Raw genomic sequence first — 26,043 nt, 5'->3', positions numbered from 1 at the left:
TAAACTGCACACACTTGCCTTCACAACAGTGTGGAATTAAGCAGCTCAGCGTGCTGCACTGACACGCAGCGCTGAATCAATAGCCCTTTAGGAGAATAGTTAATGGGATTAGATGAATATTCAAGGCTTAATGTGAATTGAAGGATGAACACGCCCTCTGACCCCCGGCCCGAGAGTTCTGATACATGATCTCATTCAACTCATACCTTGCTGCAGGATTTTTCCGAAGTATTTGCTGTGGATGGTGCAGTTCCACCTGCGGCTCCTGAACTGGAACTGACATTCCCGCACCCCCAGCCTGGCTCCTTTCGCCACCTCGCTCACGATCTCTGGCTCGGTTTGGCACAGCTCAGCCTGCTTCCCGGCCAAGCGCTTGGTTTTCCGGCAGATGCTGTTTGGGTCCATCACCAAGGGGCTTCCCACCGCCCTGAGGCCGAAAATACAAACAAAAAAATCAATTGAAACATGAAAAGTCGAGGCCCAATAACATCACCGTCGCCGCGACTCAATTTTAACTTAAAATATTCGGCCCTCTAGTGATATGGAGGCACTGGAGAAGGTGCAAAAAAAAGATTCACAAGCATGACAGCAGCACTGAGAGATTATAAGTATCAGGAAAGATTGAACAGGCTGGGGCTCTTTCCTCTAGAAAAGAGAAGGCCGAGGGGTGACCTGATAGAGGTCTTCAAGATTACGAAAGGGTTCGATAAGGTAGACGTGGAGAAGATGTTTCCACTTGTGGGGGAGGCCAGAACTAGGGACCATAAATATCAGATAGTCACGAATAAATCCAACGGGGAATTCAGGAGAAACTTCTTTACCCAGAGGGTGGTCAGAATGTGGAACTGGCTCCCACAAGGAGTGGATAGAAACATAGAAACATAGAAGATAGGAGCAGGAGTAGGCCATTCGGCCCCTCGAGCCTGCTCCGCCATTCAATGAGATCATGGCTGATCATCCAAATTCAGTACCCTGTCCCTGCTTTCTCCCCATATCCCTTGATCCCCTTTAGCCTTAAGAAATATATCTAACTCCTTTTTGAATATATTTAATGAATTGGCCTCAACTGCCTTCTGTGCTAGAGAATTCCACAGGTTCACCACTCTCTGGGTGAAGAAATTCCTCCTCATCTCAGTCCTAAATGGCTTACCCCTTATCCTTGACTGTGACCCCTGGTTCTGGACTCCCCCGCCATCGGGAACAGCCTTCCTGCATCTAATCTGTCTAGCCCTGTCAGAATTTTATAAGTTTCAATGAGATCCCCTCTCATTCTTCTAAACTCTAGCGAATATAAGCCTAATCGACCCAATCTCTCCTCATACGTCATTCCTGCCATCCCAGGTATCAGTCTGGTGAATCTTCGCTGCACGCCCTCCATGGCAAGAACACGATAAGGCGAATAGCATAGATTCATTTAAGGGGAGGCTAGATAAGTGCATGAGGGAGAAAGGAATAGAAGGATGCGCTGAGGGGGTGAGATGAAGAGGGGTGGAAGGAGACTCATGTGGAACATAAACGGCGGCACGGGCCAATCGGGCTGAATGGCCTGTTTCTGTGTCATTGACTCGAAGTAATAAATGTTTGAACACAGCTCCCGCCATCCTGAGGTGCTGAAGACTATGACCTGGAAAAATACCAGCTTGATGAGAAATGTTTTAACGTGATGCTTACTGTATGGGTATCCATCTCACTTCATTTACAACGCGTGCACACACACAAAAACATCAAACATGTAGCCACACGATCAGCAGCTCTGTCTTAAATCAAAGTTTAATCCCTTCTGTGCCGCCATGGAGTCTTTAACCGCTCTGCAAAAAGACGGAGGCTCAAGCAAACTGTGCCAGATCCTCTGACCTGTAATTAAGCTCCCCGTATAATGTGCAGGGAATGTCTTTGTGTGGGAGTAAACTGGAGTGGGAGGCGTATCGGAATCCGGTGCAAGAGGTGCTGTTCATTTCTTCTTGTGAATAAAAAGGGCACCCCTGTTGCCATGGTGCATTTGCACAATACCCAGGGAGTAGTCAGGCATATGTCTGCACTTCAAGATGGTGAGTTCCCTATCTTGCCCAAGTCCTCGTCGGGAGCTTCAGAACGAAGGGACAAAGGGAAGGTATTTGTGTCTACGTGTATGTGTGTGTGTATAAATACAGGTGTGTGCATACATATATACATGAGTAACAATATGTGTGCGTGCGTGTATATGTACATGAGTGCATAAATACGCGTGTGTGTGCGCGCATGCGAGCATATGGCCCTGGAAGTCCTTGGGGCCGTTGTACCATCCGAGGCGCTCAAGCATGGGACTTCCATCAATCAGCCTGGCCCAGTGTTGGCTTCATCCCAAATGCCCAGGGACAAGGTCATTCACAGAAAGGGAGCAGATACCCAAGACACTCACAGCACGTTACTCCCCCATCAGAGATGGGCGGGGTGGGGGGGGCGGTGGCGAAGGTGAAGGTTGTACATTCTGTCCAGAGTGTAAAAAATCTCCAAAAATGGAACGATGGATTTGGCAGTCATCAACTTTGACAGTTTCAAACCAGTTTTTGATGCACGTTGACCTTCATAAGAACCCCAAGGTTCTGCGTATATTGGGGAAACAGCCATCGTGGGTGCACAAGAATTATATCCTGGCAGGGAGCGTGCGTGTGCATTATGCATGGAATGTATTGTATTGGGGGCAAAGGAGACGGGGTTTCCAGCAAGTGACACCAACCACCCGCACCCCCCCCACCCCCGAACCCCAGTTCCGCCTCTTCTCGGTCATCACTGCACCCCGACTTCCCGCGATATTCCAGGGTCCTGGGAGCAATAGGTGGCACCTGTCAAAACAGGCCACTTCAGAGGGCATTGAGTCCATCATATGTTGCGGGACTGAAGTCACAGGCCAGGTAGAGGAGGTAGGATCCCCTTCTTGACAGGCATTAGTAACTCAGTTTAGGTTTTTACAACAATCCGACAGTTTTCATGGTCATTTCTCTCTCTCTCTCTCTCTCTCTCAGCGGCGTGTCCACAAATGACCAGATTATAGAATTCAATTACATCACTATGTCATAGTGGAATTGGAACTCAAGCCGCTGGGTCACTAGTCCAGTGCAATAACCATTACTCTACCGTACACTAGGTTCACTAAAATACGCAGAGCCTTGGGGTTTTTATGAAGGTCAACGTGCATCAAAAACTGGTTTGAAACTGTCAAAGTTGATGACTGTCAAATCCATCGTTATATTTTTGGTGATTTTTTACACTTTGGACAGAATGTACAACCTTCACCTTCGCTCCAACCCCCACCCCGCCCCCCCCCCCCCAACCCATCTCTGATGGGGGAGTAACGTGCTGTGAGTGTCTTGGGTATCTGCTCCCTTTCTGTGAATGACCTTGTCCCTGGGCATTTGGGATGGAGCCAACACTGGGCCAGGGTGATTGGTGGAAGTCCCATGCTTGAGCGCCTCCGATGGTACAACGGCCCCAAGGACTTCCAGGGCCATATGCTTGCATGCGCACACACACACACACACACACACGCATATTGATTCCTGGGATGAAAGGGTTGTCCTTTACGAAGAGATTGAGTAGATTGGTGGGTGGATGTTTTTCAGACTACTGTAGTAGGTGGTTTGCAGTGGTGTTCTCCAAGAGTCAGTTTTGGGTCCATCACTCCTTTAAATTTTTAGAAACGAACTAGACTTGGGTCGTATATCCTGGCAGTGAGCGTGTGTGTGCATTATGCATGGAATATATTGTATTGGGGGCAAAGGAGGCAGGGCTTCCAGCAAGTGACGCCAATCCTCCCCCTCCCCCCTACCCCAGTTCTGGTCATAGGGAGCAGCATTATAAAGTTTGCAGATGATACAAAACTTGGTAACGCAGTAGTGATGAGAATAGTTGTAGACTTCAGGATGACACAGACAGGATGGTGAAATGGGCAGAAGCAGGGCAGATGGAGTTTGTTAAGTCCGTGAATGATTGAGACACGGACTAGCAGGAGAGAAAACAAAACGATCTTTACTGGTGAAAGGCATAAACGAATCTAAAACAACAGAGGCTCTCTAGCGCCTTTTATACAGGGGTGGTCACTGCCGGTACTGCAGTCTGAGACCAGTTATTCCCTTAAAGGTACATACACAACAATTCCTCCCCTTTTAGATAAACAGTACAAACATTCATTTAACAACTAATGATAACGAATTACAATCACAATTACTGTTGCTAGATACATTGGTTAAGTTTAAGCAATTATAAGTTCAGTCTTTGAGGAGGCTTCCTGATTCTGTCTGGATAACGCCTCTTTGGGGTATCAGGTTCTTCTGGCAATGTTGAGTCGGAATCAATGTCGTTGTTTGGTTCATCTGCTTCCAATATTACCAGGTCTGCGGTAGCTGCAATTGGAACGTCGATTTCATTACCAGGTGTATCAGATTGTGGTGTGGAGTTGACGTTTTCCAGTGACTCTAGAATCTGGTCAGCATGTCGTCTTACAATGCTCTCCCCAACGTCCACGGTATACATGAGAGGTCCTTGTCGTGTACAGATCGTTCCTGGCTGCCATTTCTCAGTGCGGTAGTCCCGGGCCAAAACTGGTTGACCTATCTTAAAACTCCTGGTCGGCCTTTCATTCATATTCTGAAACTGCCTGTTCTCCACATCTCTTCGGACGTTTGGCTTAACCAAATCCAAGCGGCATCGCAGTCTTCGATTGAAGAACATCATGGCTGGAGTTTGGTTGGTAACCGCATGTGTCGCATTCCGGTAGGCAAACAAGAAGTTGTCCACCTTGTGTTGTAGGGGTATATCTTCATTACACATTGCCTTGATAGCCTTCTTGAATGTTTGGACAAACATAGAAACATAGAAACATAGAGATAGGAACAGGAGTAGGCCATTCGGCCCTTCGAGCCTGCTCCGCCATTCAATGAGATCATGGCTGATCTTCGTCTGAGATCATAGCTGATCTTACCAGTTCAGTACCCCGTCCCCGCCTTTTCTCCGTAACCCTTAATCCCCTTAGCCTTCAGAAATATATCCAATTCTCTCTTGAAAATATTTATTGAATTAGCCTTCGCAGCCCTCTGTGGCAGGGAATTCCACAGGCTCACCACTCTTTGAGTGAAGAAATTCTTCCTCATCTCTGTTTTAAATGATTTGCCCGCTATTTTTAGACTGTGGCCCCTGGTTCTGTGCTCCCCGGCCATTGGAAACATTCTCTCTGAATTCAGCCTGTCCAGGCCTGCCATAATTTTATATGTTTCGATGAGATCACCTCTCAATCTTCTAAACTCCAGTGAGTACAAGCCCAAACTATTTAATCTCTCTTCGTAGGTCATTCCCGCCATTCCAGGTATCAGCCTGGTGAATCGCCGTTGCACTCTTTCCATGGCAAGAACATCCTTCCGCAGATGGGGCGACCAAAACTGTACACAATACTCCAGATGCGGTCTCACCAGCACCTTGTACAGCTGTAGTAAGGTATCCCTATTCCTATACTCGAACCCCCTTGATATGAAGGCCAACATACCATTTGCCTTCTTAATCGCCTGTTGCACCTGCATGCTCTCCTTCAGTGACTGGTGCACAAGAACACCCAGGTCCCTCTGCACTTCCCCATCTCCCAATCTATTGCCGTTTAGATAATAATCTACCCTCCTGTTTTTACCCCCAAAGTGGATAACCTCGCATTTATCCACATTATAGTGCATCTGCCACGTATCCGCCCATTCCCCCAACCTGTCCAAATCGCACTGTAGCCTCCTGACATCCTCATCAGAGCCCACCCCTCCTCCTAGTTTAGTGTCGTCAGCGAATTTGGAAATATTGCATCCAATTCCCTGATCCAGATCATTTATATATATTGTGAACAGCTGGGGTCCCAGGACAGATCCTTGCGGCACCCCGCTGGTCACTGCCTGCCACTCCGAAAACGAGCCGTTTATTCCAACTCTCTGTTTTCTATCCGCCAGCCAGTTCTCTATCCACGTTAATACTTTGCCCCCAATCCCATGAGCCTTAATTTTGCATGATAATCTTTTGTGTGGAACCTTATCGAAGGCTTTCTGGAAGTCAAGATACACCACATCCACTGGCTCTCCCCCATCTATTTTACCAGTTACTTCCTCAAAAAATTCCAGCAGATTAGTCAAACACGATTTACCCTTTGTAAATCCATGTTGACTCTGTCCGATCCTTTCCCCATTTGTCAAGTGCTCCGCTATTTTATCCTTAATAATGGACTCTAGCATTCTGCCCACAACCGATGTAAGGCTTACTGGTCTATAATTCCCTGCTTTCTCTCTACCCCCCTTTTTAAATATTGGGGTAACATTAGCTACCCTCCAATCCACGGGTACTGTTCCCGAGTCAATGGAGTTCCGGAAGATGATCCTTAGAGCATCTGCTATCTCCAGGGCCACCTCCTTAAGTACCCTAGGATGTAGTTTATCAGGCCCCGGGGATTTGTCGGCCTTCAGTCCCCTCAACTTACCCAGCACCATATCCCTAGAGATACTAATTTCTGTCAGCTCCTCCCTCTCATTAGTCCCTATGTTTGCTGATATTCCTGGGAGGTTATTTGTGTCCTCCTTTGTGAATACAGAACCAAAGTATGAGTTTAATTGGTCTGCCATTTCCTTATTCTCCATTATATATTCTCCCGAATCGGACTGCAAGGGACCGACTTGGGATTTTACCAGTCTTTTCCTCCTGATATACCGATAAAAGCTTTTGCAGTCTGTCTTTATGTTTGCTGCAAGTTTACTTTCGTATTCTATTTTCCCCTTCCTGATTAATCCCTTTGTCCTCTTTTGCTGTATCTTGTACTGCCCCCAATCTTCCGGTCTGGTGCTTTTTTTTGCCAGTTGATATGCCCTTTTTTTTGATTTTATGCTGTCCCTAATTTCCCTCGTTATCCACGGTTGAGTCACCTTTTTAGGTTTATTTTTGTGCCAAACTGGTATAAACATGTTCTGGAATTCTTCCATTCTATCTTTGAATGCTTGCCATTGTCTATCCACTGTCAATCCCCCCAGAAACACCACCCAATCAATCTTACCCAATTCCCGTCTCATACCCTCGTAATTCCCTTTATTTAAGTTCTGGACCTTAGTCTCTGATTCAATTTCCTCACTCTCCATCTCGACTGAGAGCTCGATCATATTATGATCGCTCTGACCCAAGGGGCCTCGTACAAGAAGATTGCTGATAAGTCCCTTCTCATTGCACAATACCCAGTCTAAAATGGCCTGATCTCGAGTCGGCTCCTCGACATATTGGTCCAGATAACCGTCCCGAAAACATTCCAGGAATTCCTCCTCCTCAGAATTTTTACTAGTTTGGGTAGTCCAATCAATATGTAAATTAAAGTCACCCATGATGACAGCTGTGCTCTTATCGCACGCTTCTCTAATTTCCCTTTTTATGCCTTCCCTCACCTCCATATTACTATTTGGAGGCCTATATATCACACCCACTAACGTTTTCCTCCCCTTGCTATTTCTCATTTCTACCCATACATTAGTGGCTGGATGATATGGGGTAGATGTGTAATGCTTAACACCATTGTTCTTTAAGAACCTCCGGAACTCTTCAGACACAAACTGTGGTCCATTGTCAGAGCAAATCTGTTCAGGCAGCCCATTCCTGGCGAATATGGTTCGTAAAACTGTGATAGTTTTTTCCATGGTGGTTGAGGACATTTTTATTACCTCTGGCCACTTTGAATGTGCATCCACCGCAATTAAAAACATCGAGTCCATGAAGGGACCAGCAAAATCAATGTGCACCCTTTGCCGTGGAGATGAGGGCCACTCCCATGGATGCAGAGGAGCTTGTGGTGGGGCGTTTTGGACCTTCTGGCATCCTGCACAGCTCTTAGTCATCTCTTCGATTTCTCTATCGATTCCTGGCCACCACACAAACGCTCTGGCTAAGCTCTTCATTTTTACCCCACCCAGATGACCCTCATGAAGCTCATTGAGCACTCTATCCGTCAACTTAGGTGGAATTACTACTCTGGATCCACACATCAAGGTTCCTCTGCACACTGACAGCTGTTCTCTTCTCGGCGAGAGTGCTGGCAGCAGTGGTTCGCCATGTGCTGGCCATCCCTTCACCGTTAAATCATAGACCCGTGATAGTGTCGGGTCATTCCGTGTTTCCTTTTCTATGTTTGCATTCGTCACAGGGAGACATTCGACTATGGTCGAGTGGAATAACTCCATTGGATCCACTGCAAGGTCTTCTTCTTCCACCGTCGGCAACGGTAGACGTGACAATCCATCAGCATTTCCATGCTGTTTAGTTCCTTTGTACTCGATGTCATATTGGTGTGCCCCTAGAAAAAGGGACCATCTCTGCAGCCGTTGTGCTGTCATTATCGGTACGCCCTTCTGAGGGTTGAAAATGGAGACAAGAGGTTGATGATCGGTTAGTAGAGTAAATATTTGACCGTGCAGATAGTGATTGAACTTCTTCACCCCCCACACTAGGCTGAGGGCCTCTCTGTCAATCTGGGCGTAGTTACGCTCGGCAGAAGTTAACGAGCGTGATGCAAAAGCTATCGGCCTCTCCGAACCATCAAGGAATTTATGTGACAGTACCGCCCCAATGCCGTAGGGAGACGCATCACACGCCAGCCTGATTGGCAGTGCTGGGTTGTAGTGAGCCAATACTTCCTTTGAAGTGATTAAGTCCTTACTCTTCTGAAAAGCACGCTTACAATCATCGCTCCATTTCCATGCTACCCCCGTTCGTAGCAGGGCATTCAGTGGGTGCAGAATTGTCGACAAATTCGGCAAAAACTTATGATAGTAATTCACCAACCCGAGGAATGACCTCAGCTGCGACACATTTTCAGGCGCTGGGGTCTTAACAACCGCTTCAATTTTGTCAGGGGACTTATGTCTTCATCAATCACGTGGCCACAATACGATATCTGTTTCTTAAAAAACTCGCACTTGGGGCGGTTGGCTCGCAGCCCATGTTCCCGTAGTCTAGTGAGCACCTGTTCTAGGTTGTTAAGGTGTTCACTGTCATCTTCACCTGTTATAAGGATGTCGTCCAAGTAACACTGAGTCCCCGGAATCCCTTGCAGGACTTGTTCCATCGCTCTTTGCCATATCGTCGGAGCCGATGCTACTCCGAATACCAATCGATGATACTGGTAAAGACCTTTGTGAGTGTTTATCGTGAGATACTTCCTAGAGGACTCTTCAACCTCCATCTGCAAATATGCTTGTGCTAGGTCAATTTTTGTAAAACGCTTCCCTCCAGACAGCGAGGCAAAGATGTCTTCTATCCTTGGAAGAGGATATTGTACTGTGCGAAGGACAGGGTTCACCGTCAACTTGAAATCCCCACAGATGCGAATCTTCCTTGGCTCTCCGGACTTATTGGTTAACGTTTTCTTCATGACAGGAACGATGGGTGTCGCCCACTCGCTCCAGTCGACCTTAGACAACACGCCCGCCTTCTCCAGATTCTCCAGCTCTGCCTCGACGGCTGGGCGAATTGCATATGGTACCGGTCTCGCTTTGAAAAACTTGGGAACTGCATTCTCTTCTATTTTTATCGAGGCGGTTACGCCTTTAAGCGTGCCCAGTTCTTGTTGAAATACCTCTTTGGCGTTAGCTAAGATTGTTGACAATCGTCCAGGAGTGACGTCTTCATCTTTTTTACCGTCCACCGTCATTGCATGAATGGAATGCCAATCTAAGTTTATCTTCCTGATCCATTCCCGTCCCAATAACGGTGGTCCACCATTTGGCAGTATGTAGAGATACAATTTCTGTATTTTCTTGCCATTGTATTCGACAGGCACCCTTACTTTTCCTCTGGGGTATACTTTTTGCCCCGTATACGTCGTCAAGACGATGGATGTCTCTCTCAAGGGTATGTGTGAAAATAGCCGCTCGTAGTCTCGTCGATTCATGACGGTTAGCGCTGATCCTGTATCCAATTCCATTTTAACTTGGGACCCTGCTATCGTGAGAGTGACCCAAATGGTTCGGTGATCCTCTTTTGTGATTACATTGTGAAGTTTGAGACAGCTTAGTCTTCTGTTTCCGGCTTCACTATCGCTCATCTGGTCTTCGGAACTACTGTCCGTCATCTTTTGTACTTTCTTGTACGGTTCCTTAGTAGCCTTTTTGTTGTCGCTGGTCTTCTTCCCAGACCTACAAACTCGTGCAATGTGTCCAATCTTCCCGCATTGTCTGCATATTTTGTCTTTGGACCAGCAGTCCTTCTGGTCATGGTTAGTTCTGCCGCAGCGATAACATTTTGCAAATCCCCGTGTCATTTCGTGGGTGCCGTATTCCTGTGGTTTTTGTTGAATTTCTGCAGCTCCCCTGGCTGCTGCTTCATACGATACTGCCACGCTGAAAGCCTTATCTAGCGTCAGCTCTTTTTCTGCGAGTAACTTCTTCTGTGTTCCTTCACTCAGGAGTCCACAGACAAATTTGTCCCGTAGGGTATCTGCCAGTCCTGCTCCGAACTGGCAGTGCTTTGATAGCTTGCGTAGTTCCGTAAGATATTCTGCATTGCTCTCATCTTTGTGCTGAGTTCTCCTGTGGAATTTAAATCTTTCTGCTATCAACAGCGGTGCAGGGTTTAAGTGCTCCTGTAGAACAGCAACAATTTCGTTAAAACTCTTCGCCTTCGGTTTGGCTGGAGTAATCAGGTCCCGCAATAGGCCGTACGTTCTAGCGCCCATTACGTTTAGCAATACCGATGCCTTTTTCTCATCAGCTATTTCGTTTGCCTCGAAATATACCTCGACTCTTTCCACATACGTGGTCCAGTCCTCTAATGTATTATCAAAAGCAGTGATACAGCCAGTCTTCGGCATCTTGCAAATCTAAAATGGCGCCTCCCGCGCTTTGCCTTCTTCTCCGATTTAACAAAATGGCGCCTCCCGCGCTTTTCCTTCTTCCCCGCTGTTAGCGCTGCTTTCCACGGTTTCCTGCGCGTTAAATATTTGTTTTCTTTTATTATCTTCCCGTCGTGGAGCGGACCCTCTGGGACACTTCCCTCCCTCTTCTGAGGTCCGAACGCTGCCCAGCTTCGAAACACCGGCCGCGCCCTGTATGCTCCACCCTCTCTCTCTCTCTTTGCTTCCCGACTCGCTGCCCGGCCCCGTTGCAGCCCAGGAAGGATCAGAGCACTACCTGCCACCAGCCCGATTAGCTGGGAAACCACGGACCGAGGAACCCAGCCTGGCTCTGGACAGTCTCTCCTGCAAGTTTTGAAATCAATGATTGACGGTCGACGCCCGTTTCTCGAGTTTCAATGGCCTATTTTTTTTTTTTTTTTCTTCTTTCTTCTGGCTCCGACCTTCAACACGTCATCGGAGCTGCTGCTGAGTTGCAGGTAAGTTCGTTTCTAACTCGTCGCCAGTGTTAAGTCCGTGAATGATTGAGACACGGACTAGCAGGAGAGAAAACAAAACAATCTTTACTGGTGAAAGGCATAAACGAATCTACAACAACAGAGGCTCTCTAGCGCCTTTTATACAGGGGTGGTCACTGCCGGTACTGCAGTCTGAGACCAGTTATTCCCTTAAAGGTACATACACAACAGAGTTCAGTGCGGAGAAGGGTGCAGTGAGGCACTTTGGGAGGACTCAATACTACGGGTATGAGTTTGTTTCTTGTAAATTATGCTATCTCTTTCTTATGTTGCAAACCTTGCTTACAGCACCTGTTTCTCCACTTAGTGTGAATCTAACATGGTGGCCAGGTCAATTTTCAAAATATATTTGCAGACAATTTCATTTTTATTGTCAGCTTTTTGCTGATTGCTCATTGTTGGCTGGTTGTTATCAGACATCCTTCTTCTTCTTCTATATGGTAGTAACAAAGCAAATTAAATGTCAATATCTAAGTCAGATATCCAGGCCAAAGCTTCCGGTGTAACAGCGTGGATATCTTGTAGGCTGCCTGTGAATTTCCTCTGAGGGCAGTGCGCAATGATGTGCTCCAGGATCTGATTAGAAGCTCCACAGTCGCATGATGGGGATGCTTTAATCTTCCATCTATGGAGAAGGTGGCAGCCTCTACCATGACCCGTTCTGAGGCGGTTGATGGTTGTCCACTGTTTGCGAGGAAGGTTTGATCGTTCAGGCTGTACTGTGGGCTCCTCTATAAGGAATCCATTGCGTATGCCGTAGTTCTTCCAAGCATTACGCCATCGGCATCCTTACTGGAAGTTTATGTAGACACTTCCCCCTTTTCAATTGGTACATTCCTTAGCTGTTCTGTCATGATTTGGTGCAGTTTTAATGATATGAAATTTTGCGCCAATCAGGTGAAAATGTGACAAAGTCATTTGCGTATAGAGTGCGACGCTCTAAGTGTGTGACACTCAAGTGTGACGGATAAAACCTGCAGTAGGCGCAAGACTTTTATAAAACACAATAGGGGTCATTTTAATTTCAATCACCGGGCATAAAAACAGATGATAGCAAAAGGGCTGCCCGTTTTACATCTCGTTCGAATTTCCTTTGTCTCCTTCAACTCCAAAGGGCGCACACTTGCACGTACCTGGCACACTATTCCAGGGTCATTCTGGAGAGCAAAGATAATCCCTGGCTTCGTAACTGCATTACCAGCCATCTCCTTAAACCGCCCCTAACCTGCCCCCTCGGCCCTCACCTCCAACAACAAGTGTGAGGAGCTCATGGACTTCTTCATCACTAAGATTGAGACCACCATTCAGCCGCATCTGCTGCTTCCTCACTTTCCCTTGCCCACCAAACTAAACTTCTCGGCAGCCCCTCCCCTCCCTCGCCCTGAGCCTGCGTCTCTCTCTCTCTCGCTCGTTGCTCTCCCATCTTCCGTCATGCCCCCTCTGACCCCATCCCGTCCATGAGACTCACCTCCTGCTCCCTTGACTGCATCCCGAACAAAACTGATGACCCCAGCACCACCGCCCCTCCTCCCCCCCACCACCAGTTTGCGTTCCTAGCTCCGATGCTAACAGACATTCTAAGTGATTCCCTCTCCTTGCATACTGGCGCCCTCCCTTTCAAAAATGCCATCATGATTTGGAATTAGGAAGATTTGGGGTCAGGAAAATTTGGGATTAGGAATGTTTGGGGTTATGTACGTTTGGGGGTTTGGTAGATTTGGGATTAGGAAGGTTCGGGGTTTGTTAGGTTTGGGATTAGGTCAGTTTGGGGTTTGGAAGATTTGGGATTAAGTAGGATTTGGAATTAGGAAGGTTTGCAGTTCGGTAGATTTGAGGTCAAGAAGGTCTGGGATTTGGTAGGTTTGACATTTGGATTCAATTTATCACAACAAAGAAAGATAGAATTTTGAAAATACTTAACTATGACAAATTGGAATGGCAATTTGAATCAATCGTGGTGTGTGCAAGGTGCCAAAAGAGTACTTGTGTTATTGTCTGATAGCACGCCTCCTGTGTGTCTAAATCTTCCCTAGTTTGGTGCAATTAAGAACAGAAACCATAACATAATTAGAATGAATTTAACCAACACTCCATCTTGATTATCGCCATTCATGGGAGCTACATACAGTCGGTGCGTGTCCTAACTCACACAACATCCCCTTCACCCGTCACCCCTGTGCTCGCTGACCTACATTGGCTCCCAGTTAAGCAACGCTTCGATTTTAAAATTCTCATCCTTGTGTTAAAATCCCTCCATGGCCTTGCCTCTCCCTATCTCTGTAATCTCCTCCAGCCCCACAACCACCCCCCCCGACCTCCCCTGCCCCGAGATATCGCTGCTCCTCCAATTCTGCCCTCTTGAGCATCCCCAATTATAATCACTCCACCATTGGTGGCCGTGCCTTCAGCTGCCTGGGCCCTAAGCTCTGGAATTCCCTCCCTAAACCTCGCCGCCTCTCTCTCCTCCTTTAAGACGCTCCTTAAAACCTACCTCTTTGACCAAGCTTTTGGTCACCTGCACTAATTTCTCTTTATGTGACTCGGTGTCAAATTTTGTTTGACACTCGCTCCTGTGAAGCGCCCTGGGACGTTTTACTACATTAAAGGTGCCGTATAAACACAAGTTGTTGCTGTTGACCACCAACACTGGCGCCTCGCTACCCTCGCTGGAACTCAAGTTCCAGCTCGCGCGAGCCGGCAAAGTGAACCCGCGGAGATCAAAGTACCTGGATAAATACCTGAAGGAAAAGAATTTGCAGGGCTACGGGGAAAGGGCTAGGGAGTGCAACGAGCTGAAGTGCTCTTGCAGAGAGCCGGCACGGGCTCGACAGGCCGAATGGCCTCCTACTGTGCTGTAACCATTCTATGATTCTATGATTCTCTGTTTCTCTGATTCGATGATTCTCTGATTATATGATTCTATGTTTCTATGATTCTATCCGCATCAATATAGAAACCGCTTTAAGAAGCTATTCCCATCTTTTTCCCCGTTATATCTAGAGTGGGTCAGGGGACGTGTATCCCTTGGCTGCTGGTGAGATGTGATCTTTACACAACTCCTCTTCACGTGTTCATGGGTTACGGTACCTCATCCGCCCTATGGGCTTCCATCAAGCAGTGAAACTGGTGGGAAATGTCAGTATTTTCATTGTATAAAAAAAGATTTTTTTTGTCACAATAGGCGAGACTTTTCATTCAAGGGTAGGAATTTAGAATCCCTGTACAATGACTGTAGTCACTGTTCTACAGCAAACACACACTGGGAAGGAAATACAGTATTGAGCAACCTAAATGGAAGGACAATGCCCACAGTGCAGGACATCAAAGGTGAATAGAGTTGAAGAAAGAAAGAAAGGCTTGCATTTCCACAGCAACTTTCACAACCTTAAGACTTTACAATCACTGAAGTACTTTTTGAAGCGCAGTTAATGTTGTGATTTAGGTAAAGGTGGTGAATTCGCGTTTTAGCAGCCTGCAGAATATAGGAAGGAAGACTGAGGGAGGTAAGGAGTTTGATGGGAGGGGGTTAGAGTAAGGGATGGTGTCAGAAGTCTTGATTTTAACACAGTGAGGAGAAAAGCATGGAGGATGGCATATTGTAAGCTTAGGAGGAACACGAGAGGGAAGTTCAGAGCAGCAATGACCAAAGCAATACCAATGAAATAGAGGCAAGAAAGGTTGCAACAGAAAGAGAACGACTGGAGGCCAGAAGGATCAGATGATGGGCTTTCTCTGCTCAAGAGTGTGAGAGAGGAACTAAAGGGGCCTTTGTGGCTAAGGGTGCAGTATTCACGTCTTCTCCATTGGACGTACCACATCCTATACTCGGGTCTGTAAACTTGAGCTCATCCAAAACTCTGCTGCCCGTGTCCTAACTCGCACCAAGTCCCGTTCACCCATCACCCCTGTGCTCACTGCCCCGTGTCCTAACTCGCACCAAGTCCCGTTCGCCCATCACCCCTGTGCTCACTGCCCCGTGTCCTAACTCGCACCAAGTCCCATTCACCCATCACCCCCTGTGCTCACTGCCCCGTGTCCTAACTCGCACCAAGTCCCGTTCACCCATCACCCCTGTGCTCACTGCCCCGTGTCCTAACTCGCACCAAGTCCCGTTCACCCATCACCCCTGTGCTCACTGCCCCGTGTCCTAACTCGCACCGAGTCCCGTTCACCCATCACCCCCTGTGCTCACTGCCCCGTGTCCTAACTCGCACCGAGTCCCGTTCACCCATCACCCCCTGTGCTCACTGCCCCGTGTCCTAACTCGCACCAAGTCCCGTTCACCCATCACCCCTGTGCTCACTGCCCCGTGTCCTAACTCGCACCAAGTCCCGTTCACCCATCACCCCCTGTGCTCACTGCCCCGTGTCCTAACTCGCACCAAGTCCCGTTCACCCATCACCCCCTGTACTCACTGCCCCGTGTCCTAACTCGCACCAAGTCCCGTTCACCCATCACCCCTGTGCTCACTGGGGAATTTTAGCTATGAGGAAAGAATGGATAGGCTGGGATTGTTTACTTTGGAACAGAGGAGGATGAGGGGAGACCTAATTGAGGTGTATAAAATTCTGAGGGGCCTAGATAGAGTGGATAGGAAGGACCTATTTCCCTTAGCAGAGGGGTCAATAACCAGGGGGCAGAGATTTAAAGTAATTGATCGGAGGTTTGGAGGGGATTTGAGGAGAAACTTTTTCACCCAGAGGGTGGTGGGGGTCTGAAACTCACTGCCTGAAAGGGTGGTAGAGGCAGAAACCCTCATCATATTTAAAAAGTACTTGGATATGCACTTGAAGTGCCGTAACCTACAGGGCTACGGACCAATGCTGGAAAGTGGGATTAGGCTGGAGAGCTCTTTGTCGGCCGGCACGGACAAGATGGGCCAAATGGCCTCCTTCTGTGCTGTAAATTTCTATGATTCTATGATTCTATGACCTACACTGACTCCCGGTTAAGCAACGCCTCGATTTTAAAATTCTCATCCTTGTGTTCAAATCCCTCCATGGCCTCACCCCTCCCTATCTCTGTAATCTACTCCAACCTTATAACCCTCCGAGCTCTCTGCGCTCCTCCAATTCTGGCCTCTTGCGCATCCCCGATTTCCACCGCCCTGCCACTGGTGGCCGTGCCTTCAGCTGCCTGGACCCTAAGCTTTGGAATTCCCTCCCTAAACCTCTTCGCCTCTCTACCTCTCTCTCCTCCTTTGAGTCGCTCCTTAAAACCTACCTCTATGACCACCTGTCCTATGTGGCTCAGTGTCAAATTGTGTTTGATAACGCTCCTGTGAAGCACCGTGGGACATTTCACTACGTTAAAGGCGCTCTATAAATGCAAGTTGTTGTTGTTATCCGCTCTTCACTCATAAAACAAGTCACTTTCTGTCGTTGGCTCCTCGGGCCCTTAATCCAAAAAGCACTCATCTATAAAAAATGTTCACTTGGATGGAGACAAGGTGACATTGGGTTCCAATCCAGCAATGCCACTTAGACACATGCCGTTGCTCTGGGACCTCCTAGCTACATCAACACTCGCCATACCAGCCACCCTGTGGAATCCCACTTTAGTGTTGGAGGCACTTTTGTGTTCTGGGTCCAGACCCGATAGGAAATGGATGGAGACCGGTCCAAGCTCACTCTGGAGACCCTGGACCCAGCAGTGTTCCCCGGCACTGTGCCACCCTGAACCTTCAAGTAAAAAAAACTGCTGTAATGAGCAATTCTGTGTCTTTTGCACTAAAATAATGAATGGAGACCCATGCCTTGAGCTTTAATCATCTCTCCACCCCCTAATCCCAGTATAATGCAAACTAAAAGATTAATTATAACCATTAGTACACAGATACTGATCCAAACATTAGACTGTGGCAGCTGAACGCATACCAGGAATGCTAGCTTTTATCATGCATTCATGCCCTCTCTCTCTCTCTATCTCACTCTTACAATAATGGGGCTGCCATGATTCAACCCATCTTTAGTACAAGTCAGGATGGATTATTAACAACACTGTTCAAAATATTGCCGATAGAGGCCCCAACTATACACTAAATTATTTTTAATATTTACTGCACCAATTCTGAACACCTCAAAATCACTGAGTTCTAAAGAATGACTTGCATTTATATAGCACCTATCATGACCTTAGGATGTCCCAAAGTGCTTTACAGCCAATGAAGTACGTTTCTTTTCTGAAGTGTAGTCTCTGTTGTAATGCAGGAAATGCGGCAGCCAATTTGCACACAGCAAGCTCCCACAAACAGCAATGTGATAATGACCCGATCATCTGTTACAGTGACGTTGGTTGAGGGATAAATATTGACCCAGGATGCTTAAAATTTGGGGGGTCTAGCAAATGAAGCGACAGCCAGCAGTGAGAAGCAGCAACACAGGAGGTCTGCGAGTAACATTGAAAAAACTTGAGACCGCATTACGCAATAGTTTGTGCTTTATAACTCCTACTCAGTCAGCCCACATTTGGATCACAAACTGATAACAAAGAAAGTGATCATGTATTATTTCACTGGGTCCTTGTGTTAGGCAGCTACTGTCTGATTTACCCGCAAAACATTTTATATTATATGCTGCCCTGTGTTATTTCATGACTCAATAAACCTCCCCCACCATCAACATCCTGGGGGTCACCATTGACCAGAAACTTAACTGGACCAGCCACATAAATACTGTGGCAATGAGAGCAGGTCAGAGGCTGGGTATTCTGCGGCGAGTGTCTCACCTCCTGACTCCCCAAAGCCTGTCCATCAGGCACAAGCCAGGAGTGTGATGGAATACTTTCCACTTGCCTGGATGAGTGCAGCTCCAACAGCACTCAAGCAGCTCGGCACCATCGAAGACAAAGCAGCCCGCTTGATTGGCACCCCATCCACCACCTTAAACATTCGCTCCCTCCACCACTGTTATAGTGTGTACCATTCTGTAACTCACTCCCAGGTATCTAGCATTCTATATATAAACCATCTCAACCTCTTGATTAGATTCCAGCCTGAAACTCACACCCGGATGTCCATTATTCTATATATAAACCCCCCGAACCCCTCGATTAGATTCCAGCCTGTAACTCACTCCCGGGTATCCATTATTCTATATATAAACCCCCCGAACCCCTCGATTAGATTCCAATCTGTACCTCACTCCTGGGTATCTGTTATTCTATATATAAACCACCTGTACCCCTGATTAGATTCCAGCCTGTACCTCACTCCTGGGTATCCATTATTCTATATATTTACCACCTGAACCCCTCGATTAGATTCCAGCCTGTAACTCACTCCCGGGTATCTATTATTCTATATATAAACCACCTGAACCCCTCGATTAGATTCCAGCCTGTAACTCACTCCTGGGTATCCATTATTCTATAGATAAACCACCTGAACCCCTCGATTAGATTCCAGCCTGTAACTCACTCCCAGGTATGTATTACATTACCACTCATGTAATGTGTAAACCCTTGGTTTGTCAGTTTTATTATCCTTTCACAGATATCGCAGCTCTGTCTCTGCCACACACTCACGGAGCCAAATACTTCGCCATGAAAAAATGAAAACAAACTGTTTTGTAATTAACCCACCCAGCATATACCTGTATATGTTGTGCACAAATATCAAATATCACTGAGCAAAAAGCTGTAATTCAATCTTTCTGCTAATATTCGCGAACCACTCAAGTATTGCATCAGGACTTCTTTTTTCTTATACACTCACGGCATGTGGGCGTCGCTGGCAAGGCCAGCATTTATTGCCCATCCCTAGTTGCCCCTGAGAAAGTGGTGGAGCCGCCTTGTACAACTGAATGGCTTGCTAGGCCACTTCAGAGGGCAGTTACGAGTCAACCACATTACATTGCTGTGGGTCTGGAGTCACATATAGGCCAGACTGGCTGAGGACAGCAGATTTCCTTCCCTAAGGGACATTACTAGCCCAGGTGGGTTTTTCCGACAATCTAGTAGTTCCATGGTCACCATTACTGATACTAGTTTTTTATTCCGGATTTATTTACTTAACCGAATTTAAATTCCCCAGTTGCTGTGGTGGGATTATGAACTCATGTCTCTGGATCATTAGTCCAGGGCTCGGGATTAGTTGTCCTTTAACAGAAGCACTATGCACGGTGGCATAGTGGTTAGCACTGTTGCCTCACAGCGCCAGGGACCCGGGTTCAAATCCGGCCTCGGGTGACTGTCTATGTGGAGTTTGCACATTCTCCCTGTGTTTGCATGGGTTTTCTCCGGGTGCTCCGGTTTCCTCCCACAGTCCAAAGATGTGTGGGTTAGGTTGATTGGCCATGATAAAAATTGGCCCTTAGTGTTAGGGGGGATTAAATACGTGGGGTTACGGGGTTATGGGGAATAGGGCTTGGGTGGGATGGCTGTCGGTGTAGGGACTGGGTGCTAGGGTTTGGATGATCAGCCATGATCTCGTTGAATGGCGGAGCAGGCTCGAAGGGCCGAATGGCCTACTCCTGCTCCTATCTTCTATGTTTCTATGTTTCTGTACCCATAATAAACATACCTTTTTAGATTACAGCCTTGTAACTAGCTACCAGCTACCTTCTATATATATTCCTGTCTTGTGTATACTGCATGTCACATCTTAACTAGCACAAGAACTCTGTCACACTTTTCTGATTGAAATCTAAGCTGATTAAAAAACATCACTGTCTACTTATCCTGAAATTTGAGCCAATCACTTGCTTCATTATTCCGCAATACATCTCTCACTAATGTCTATCATATCCTTTAATTCCTAGTATATGTATGTGGTGTATTATAAACCATGTCCACCATACTTCAAGCAGCACATTTCAAAGTGTCAAGTGTATTAAAAATGAGAGAAAGATCGTCATTTCAGGCTGTTTCCCCCACCACCCCTTATTCCTAGAGCCAGAAAGTACAAGCAATTTCCAATCTGCAAACGGCCCTCGCCATGCAGCAATTGAACTCTGACTGACCTCAGGTTGCTGATTTACATGAATTAGGCTTTGTGGCCTTAGAGGGAAATGCCACTGAAACACAACTCCAACCTAGCAGGAAAATAATACATCCACCACCTTAACCATTCACTCCCTCCACCACCGACGTACCATGGCTGCAGTGTGTACCATCTACAAGATGCATTGCAGCAACTTGCCAAGGCTTCTTTGGCAGCACCTCCCAAACCCGCGACCTCTTCCACCTAGAAGGACAAGGGCAGCAGGCGCATGGGAACACCACCACCTCCAAGTTCCCCTCCAAGTCACGCACCATCCTGACTTAGAAGTATATCGCCGATCCTTCATCGTCGCTGGGTCAAAATCCTGGAACTCCCTCCCTAACAGCACTGTGGGAGTACCTTCACCACACGGACTGCAGCAGTTCAAGAAGGTGGTTCACCACCACCTTCTCAAGGGCAACTAGGGATAGGCAATAAAGCCAGCGATGCCCAGATCCCATGAACGAATAAAAAATAATGTTTGTGGAATGGATGGTGAATCAGCGATCTCATAACAGAAAGTAAAAAGTGCCCCTTCCCACCCCTTTATCCTGCATCCCTGTCCTGTGCAGGTGCACTCTGCTCCATAACCAATCACTTCCGTCCCCCGCCAAGCTGGAAAAATCAACCCGGCAAACAACAAGCAGCCAGCAGCCCTTTATTGGCTGCTGGTTGACATTCCGATCCTGGCATGTTATGAGCAATGCGCCGGGAGCACCAGAAACTGATGCGGAAGAGCAGGTGAGATTAGCTCAATTGGGAACTGGTGCATGCGTGGTCCAAATATTCCAGCACTGCTGCACATGGGCTGCATTGTGCATTATGTGCTAGCATGCTATTGTCAAATAAAAGAACATATTGTCCCGCTTACCATGAGCAATGCCACTTGAATCATAGAATAGTTACAGCACAGAAGGAGGCCATTCGGACCGTCGAGCCCGTGCCGGCTCTCTGCAAGAGCCCTTCAGCTAGTCCCACTCCCCCTGCCCTTTCACCATAGCCCTGCAATTTTTTTTTTCCTTCAGGTACTTATCCAACTCCCTTTTGAAAGCCACGAATGAGTCTGCCTCCACCACCCTTTCAGGCAGTGAATTCCAGATCCTAGCCACTCGTTGCGTAGAAATGTTTTTCCTCATGTCGCATATCCAGTGCCAACACTAAAGCTTAGACATGAAGAGTGGACACGGGGCTAGGTACTGGAGGATAGCCAGCGCCCATGGAAGCGTACCGCAAGATGAGTCAATGCCTTCAGGAGTAGAGGGCAGAAAACTGCAGTGACAAAACAATCTAATTACAGAATAGAACTAGTGGCACTCAACACTCTATCTTAAAGGGGCATGAACGAAGAAAAGGCGGCTAATAGCAGCAAGTGGACCAAGAGGGCCACAAGAAATTTGCCTGACTGCTTTAGGCTCTCTTTCTCACACACACAGGCACGGTCACATGCCACACACACACAACAATGCAATCATTTTTCCTCTTAAAATTTGTCACTAAGCTCTTTGAATGAAAGCTATTCTACAATTTGTTTTACAACCTTTGAGATACAAGAAAGTGACTGGTCATGTGCCTGCATAAGGAATGTAAGTTATCAATCATGAAACCTGTGACTTCTTTCTTTCTGTCTATCTATCCATCCATCCCTTCCCTCTCCATGACAAAAGTACATTATAATTACATATAAGATGGATGGTAAGAATCACAATTAAATGGATAAGGGGTAAGCCATTTAGGACAGAGATGAGGAGGAATTTCTTCACCCAGAGAGTGGTGAACCTGTGGAATTCTCTGCCAAAGAAGGCAGTAGAGGCCAATTCATTAAATATATTCAAGGAGTTGGATATATTTCTTAAGGCTAAAGGGATCAAGGGATATGGAGAGAAGGCAGGGACAGGGTACTGAACTTGGTTGATCAGCCATGATCTTATTGAATGGCGGAGCAGGCTCGAGGGGCCGAATGGCCTACTCCTGCTCCTATCTTCTATGTTTCTATGTTTCTATGGAGTAGTCCTAAGCAACTCATAAACTATAAGATCACAACTGAAGAGCTTATGAACATGAGCAGGGCCCATTATGATTGAATTCCAATCTTAAAACCACAGGCATTTATCCTGCCAGAAATGCGTACCATATCCCTGAATCTATCCCCGTACGTGGATGTTCGATCAGTTTCAACCTGCATCCTTGATGTCTTATTCAACATCGAGCTGAGCTTCCAACCCCCACATCTACTTCATCGTTCAGCCCAACCTCTGAAATATTGCCCGCCTCCATCCCTACCTCACCCTCACTGCCACCGAGAACCTCGTCCACACATTCGTCACCTCCAGACTTGACCTCTCCGATTTGTTCTTCCTGAGTTTCATGAACTCCAACTCAGCCAGAATGCGGCCCACCTCCACCCTGACCTGCACTAAGTCCCACTTCACCAATCACCCTTCTCTGTCCCTCAGTGCATCGAGTTCAAACTCGGTGCCCTCATCTACAAATCCCTCCACAACCTCACTCACACTAAGAACATAAGAACATAAGAAATAGGAGCAGGAGTAGGCCATTCGGCCCTTCGAGCCTGCTCCGCCATTCAATGAGATTATGGCTGATCTTCTGCCTCAACTCCATTCACCAGCCCTATTGCCATATCCCTTGATGCCCTTACTAGTCAGAAATTTCATTCGGCCTCATGTTCCTCCAATCTTCCAAACGTCCTCTCTTTTGCATTCCCCCCTCCCTCCACTTTACCATCAGTCACACAAAGAAAGAAAAGAACTTGCATTTACATAGCACCTTTCACGACCTCAGGGCATCCCAAAGCGCTTGACAGTCAACATTTGAAGTAATGCTGTTGTAAATTAGGAAATGCGGCAGCCAATTTACGCACAGCAAGCTCCCACAAACAGCAATTGCAAAATTGACCAGAAAATCTGTTTTAGTGATGTTGGTTGAGGGATAAACATTGGCCCAGGACACCGGGGAGAGCTTCCCCCTGCTCTTCTTTGAAGAGTGGCCGTGGGATCTTTAACGTACACCCGAGAGGGCAGACGGGGCCTCGGTTTAACGTCTCATCCAAAAGACGGCACCTCCGACAGTGCAGCACTCCCTCAGCACTACACTGGGACTGTCAGCCTAGATTCTGTGCTGAAGTCTCTGGAGCTGGACTTGTATCCATGAACCTTTGACCCTCAGAGGCGAGAGTACCACCCACTGACACCTAAGTCATCTGTCATCTTGTCACCCCCCCCCTCCCCCCCACCACCCCAACACTCTGGAATTCTGCCCATGAAACCCCTTGGTTCTGCTACATCTCACCCCCACCTTCAAAATGCCTTCTCAACATTTTTGGCCACACGTTGAAGTCAACTTGAAGCTCATTAATGTCACTCTCGGAAGCTTCTCTGGATTGGCACCTGCTTAGCTCCTCCCTCTTGGGGGGGGAGGGGTTGTGGGTGGGGGGTGGGGGGGAGTCCAAACTCAAGGTCAGAAAAAAACAGCAGAAAATGACTGGCTCTCTTGCTCTTTCCAAATACTTGTTTAATATTGTTCAGTTGTGACATCTGCAATATGCAGACGCATCTGATAACTTTTATAAATAAACTGCATTGTCCATAACTTTTTGAGAGACTTATCTTGCCACCAGCAGATGGTAATGTGAGGCAACGTGCAACGTTTCTATAGTCAACAGTCAGGAATGCCCAAGGTCAGTTATTGTGACAATATGAGAAGCATTCGCACAGTCCCTGAAAGGTGCTGTTCTCTCCTCACATCCTCATTTTACACACGTCAGGTGGATAAAAATCTGAATGAACCCTGCCAGGAAACAAGCACCTGCTGTCTCCCAGTCCAGCCGTGCTACCTTGCTGCTCACAGTTATTTTAAACAACTTTTTAAAATCCAAACTAATGTCAACTGCGCTACAGTTACCTTTATTTAATGCAGGATGCGAGTGAAAGGATACTAAAAACGACAGCGACATAGGACCCCGGGATACATAAAATTACATTGAATTTACAGCACAGAAACAGGCCATTCGGCCCAACTGGTCCATGCTCCACATGAGCCTCCTCCCACCCTACTTCAGGTTACCCTATCAGCTTAGCATCAAAGGACACCATACACTTACAGCCACTACACAGCCCTTGTGTTTAGCAATGACAGCAGAGAATAAGCATTGTACAACGCATGTAGTAATCTGTTCCTAAAATTCCCTAGAAAGCATCAAGGAATAGGCCATCTGGACCGACAAGCCTTCCCCCTTTTCAAAGATCAAGCTCACCTGCTGCCCACTTTCTCACCTTATCCTCGGCCCCTTCGCTCTCCAGAAACACATCTGGTTGACTTTTAAACCAGTTTATACGATTCGATTCAATGACCGTCCCTGGTGACTTATTCCAGAGCCCGAAAGACCTGTGCGTAAAACTGTTCTGCCTGAACCTGCGCAGACTCGATGGGCCGAATGGCCTCCTTCTGTGCGGCACTCTTCCGTGATTCTACGATTCTACGAACTCCTTACTGACTCCCAACCTCCTCATCGTTAAATGATGGCCGCCAATATTTGATTCCTTTCGTCGGCGCGACCTGTGGAGCGGAGTTCCCCGAGCGTGGCGTTGCCAGCAAGGCGTGGCACCCACGGGGGGCAGCGTACAGGAAACGCCGGGCTCGTGGCCCCTGATTTTGCTTACGTTCAGATGAATGGACGTAAAAGCAAGGGCGGCCCGCGCGCAATCTCCCAACCAGTGCCCCCTGCGAGTGTGGCTCTCCGCTGGAAGCTCCACGATCAGGGAGTCAGCCCTTGTATATCTGGACCCATTTTATCAATCAAAATTTTTGTTACGTCGCCTTGAAGCTCCCACAGTTCCAAGTAGAAAGATTCTTAACGTAATATCAGAAGGAACTTGCACCTTTCACGACCTCAGGACGCCCCAAAGCGCTTTGCAGCCAATGAAGTACTTTTCAAAACGTGGTCGCTGGTTTAATATAGAAAACATGACAGCCAATGTGCAACAAACAGAACTGAGAAAGGTAACCAGTGCATCTGCTTTAAATGTTGGCTGACAGATAAATATCGGTCAGAATACAAGGAGCACTCCCTGCTCCTCTTTGAATAGTGCCATGGGATCTTTTACGTCCACCTGAGAGGGCAGACCACCTGAATTGGTTTAATGTCTCATCTGAAAGGCGCCACCTCCGACAGTGCAGTGCTCTCTCAGTACTGCAATAAAGTGCCAGCCGAGATTATGTGCTTAAGTCTCTGGCATGGGACCTGAACCCACAACCTTCTGAGTCGGAGGTGGGGGTGTTACACATAGAAAAATAGAAGCAGGAGTAGGCCATTCGGCCCTTCGAGCCTCAACCACAGCAGAGCCCCAGCACCTTGGAGAACTATGTAACAGAATTTACCAGCGGCAATGTTAAGTCCAAGGCTTGTAACGGATTAATAACCTTGACTTTGCAACTTGCCCTGTTGGCCCACTAACTAAAGGCACTGGCTGATGTAGTACTGGGCCATCTGGACCAAAAAGCCCCAAGCTCACTCCCTAGTCTAAGCTGAATTAGTTGTTTGCTCCAAAGCAGCAGTAGAGCCATTGCACTTGGACTCATCTGCACCCCCCGCCCGCCCCTGGCCCACCCCTTCCTTCAAGTTGAGGTGAAGAAGAATCAGCCGGGGT

At 47.3% G+C, this 26,043-nt stretch overlaps 1 protein-coding gene across 1 annotated transcript in view; it reads right to left on the bottom strand.

The window, feature by feature from the left end:
* Window positions 1-26,043, bottom strand: part of LOC147120647 (protein Wnt-6-like) — a 109,227-nt gene that overhangs the window by 76,929 nt on the left and 6,255 nt on the right. The window contains exon 2 of the mRNA XM_085986810.1: window positions 207-427. Within this exon, the coding sequence (XP_085842936.1) occupies window positions 207-427 (221 nt within the window). The remainder of the gene's footprint in view (window positions 1-206; window positions 428-26,043) is intronic.

Source organism: Somniosus microcephalus, chromosome 4 (genome assembly GCF_052327205.1).
Source record: "Somniosus microcephalus isolate GS21.2 chromosome 4, FLI_Smic_1.0, whole genome shotgun sequence".
NCBI classification, from domain to species: Eukaryota; Metazoa; Chordata; class Chondrichthyes; order Squaliformes; family Somniosidae; genus Somniosus; species Somniosus microcephalus.
This window is presented reverse-complemented; position numbering and strand designations above follow the sequence as displayed.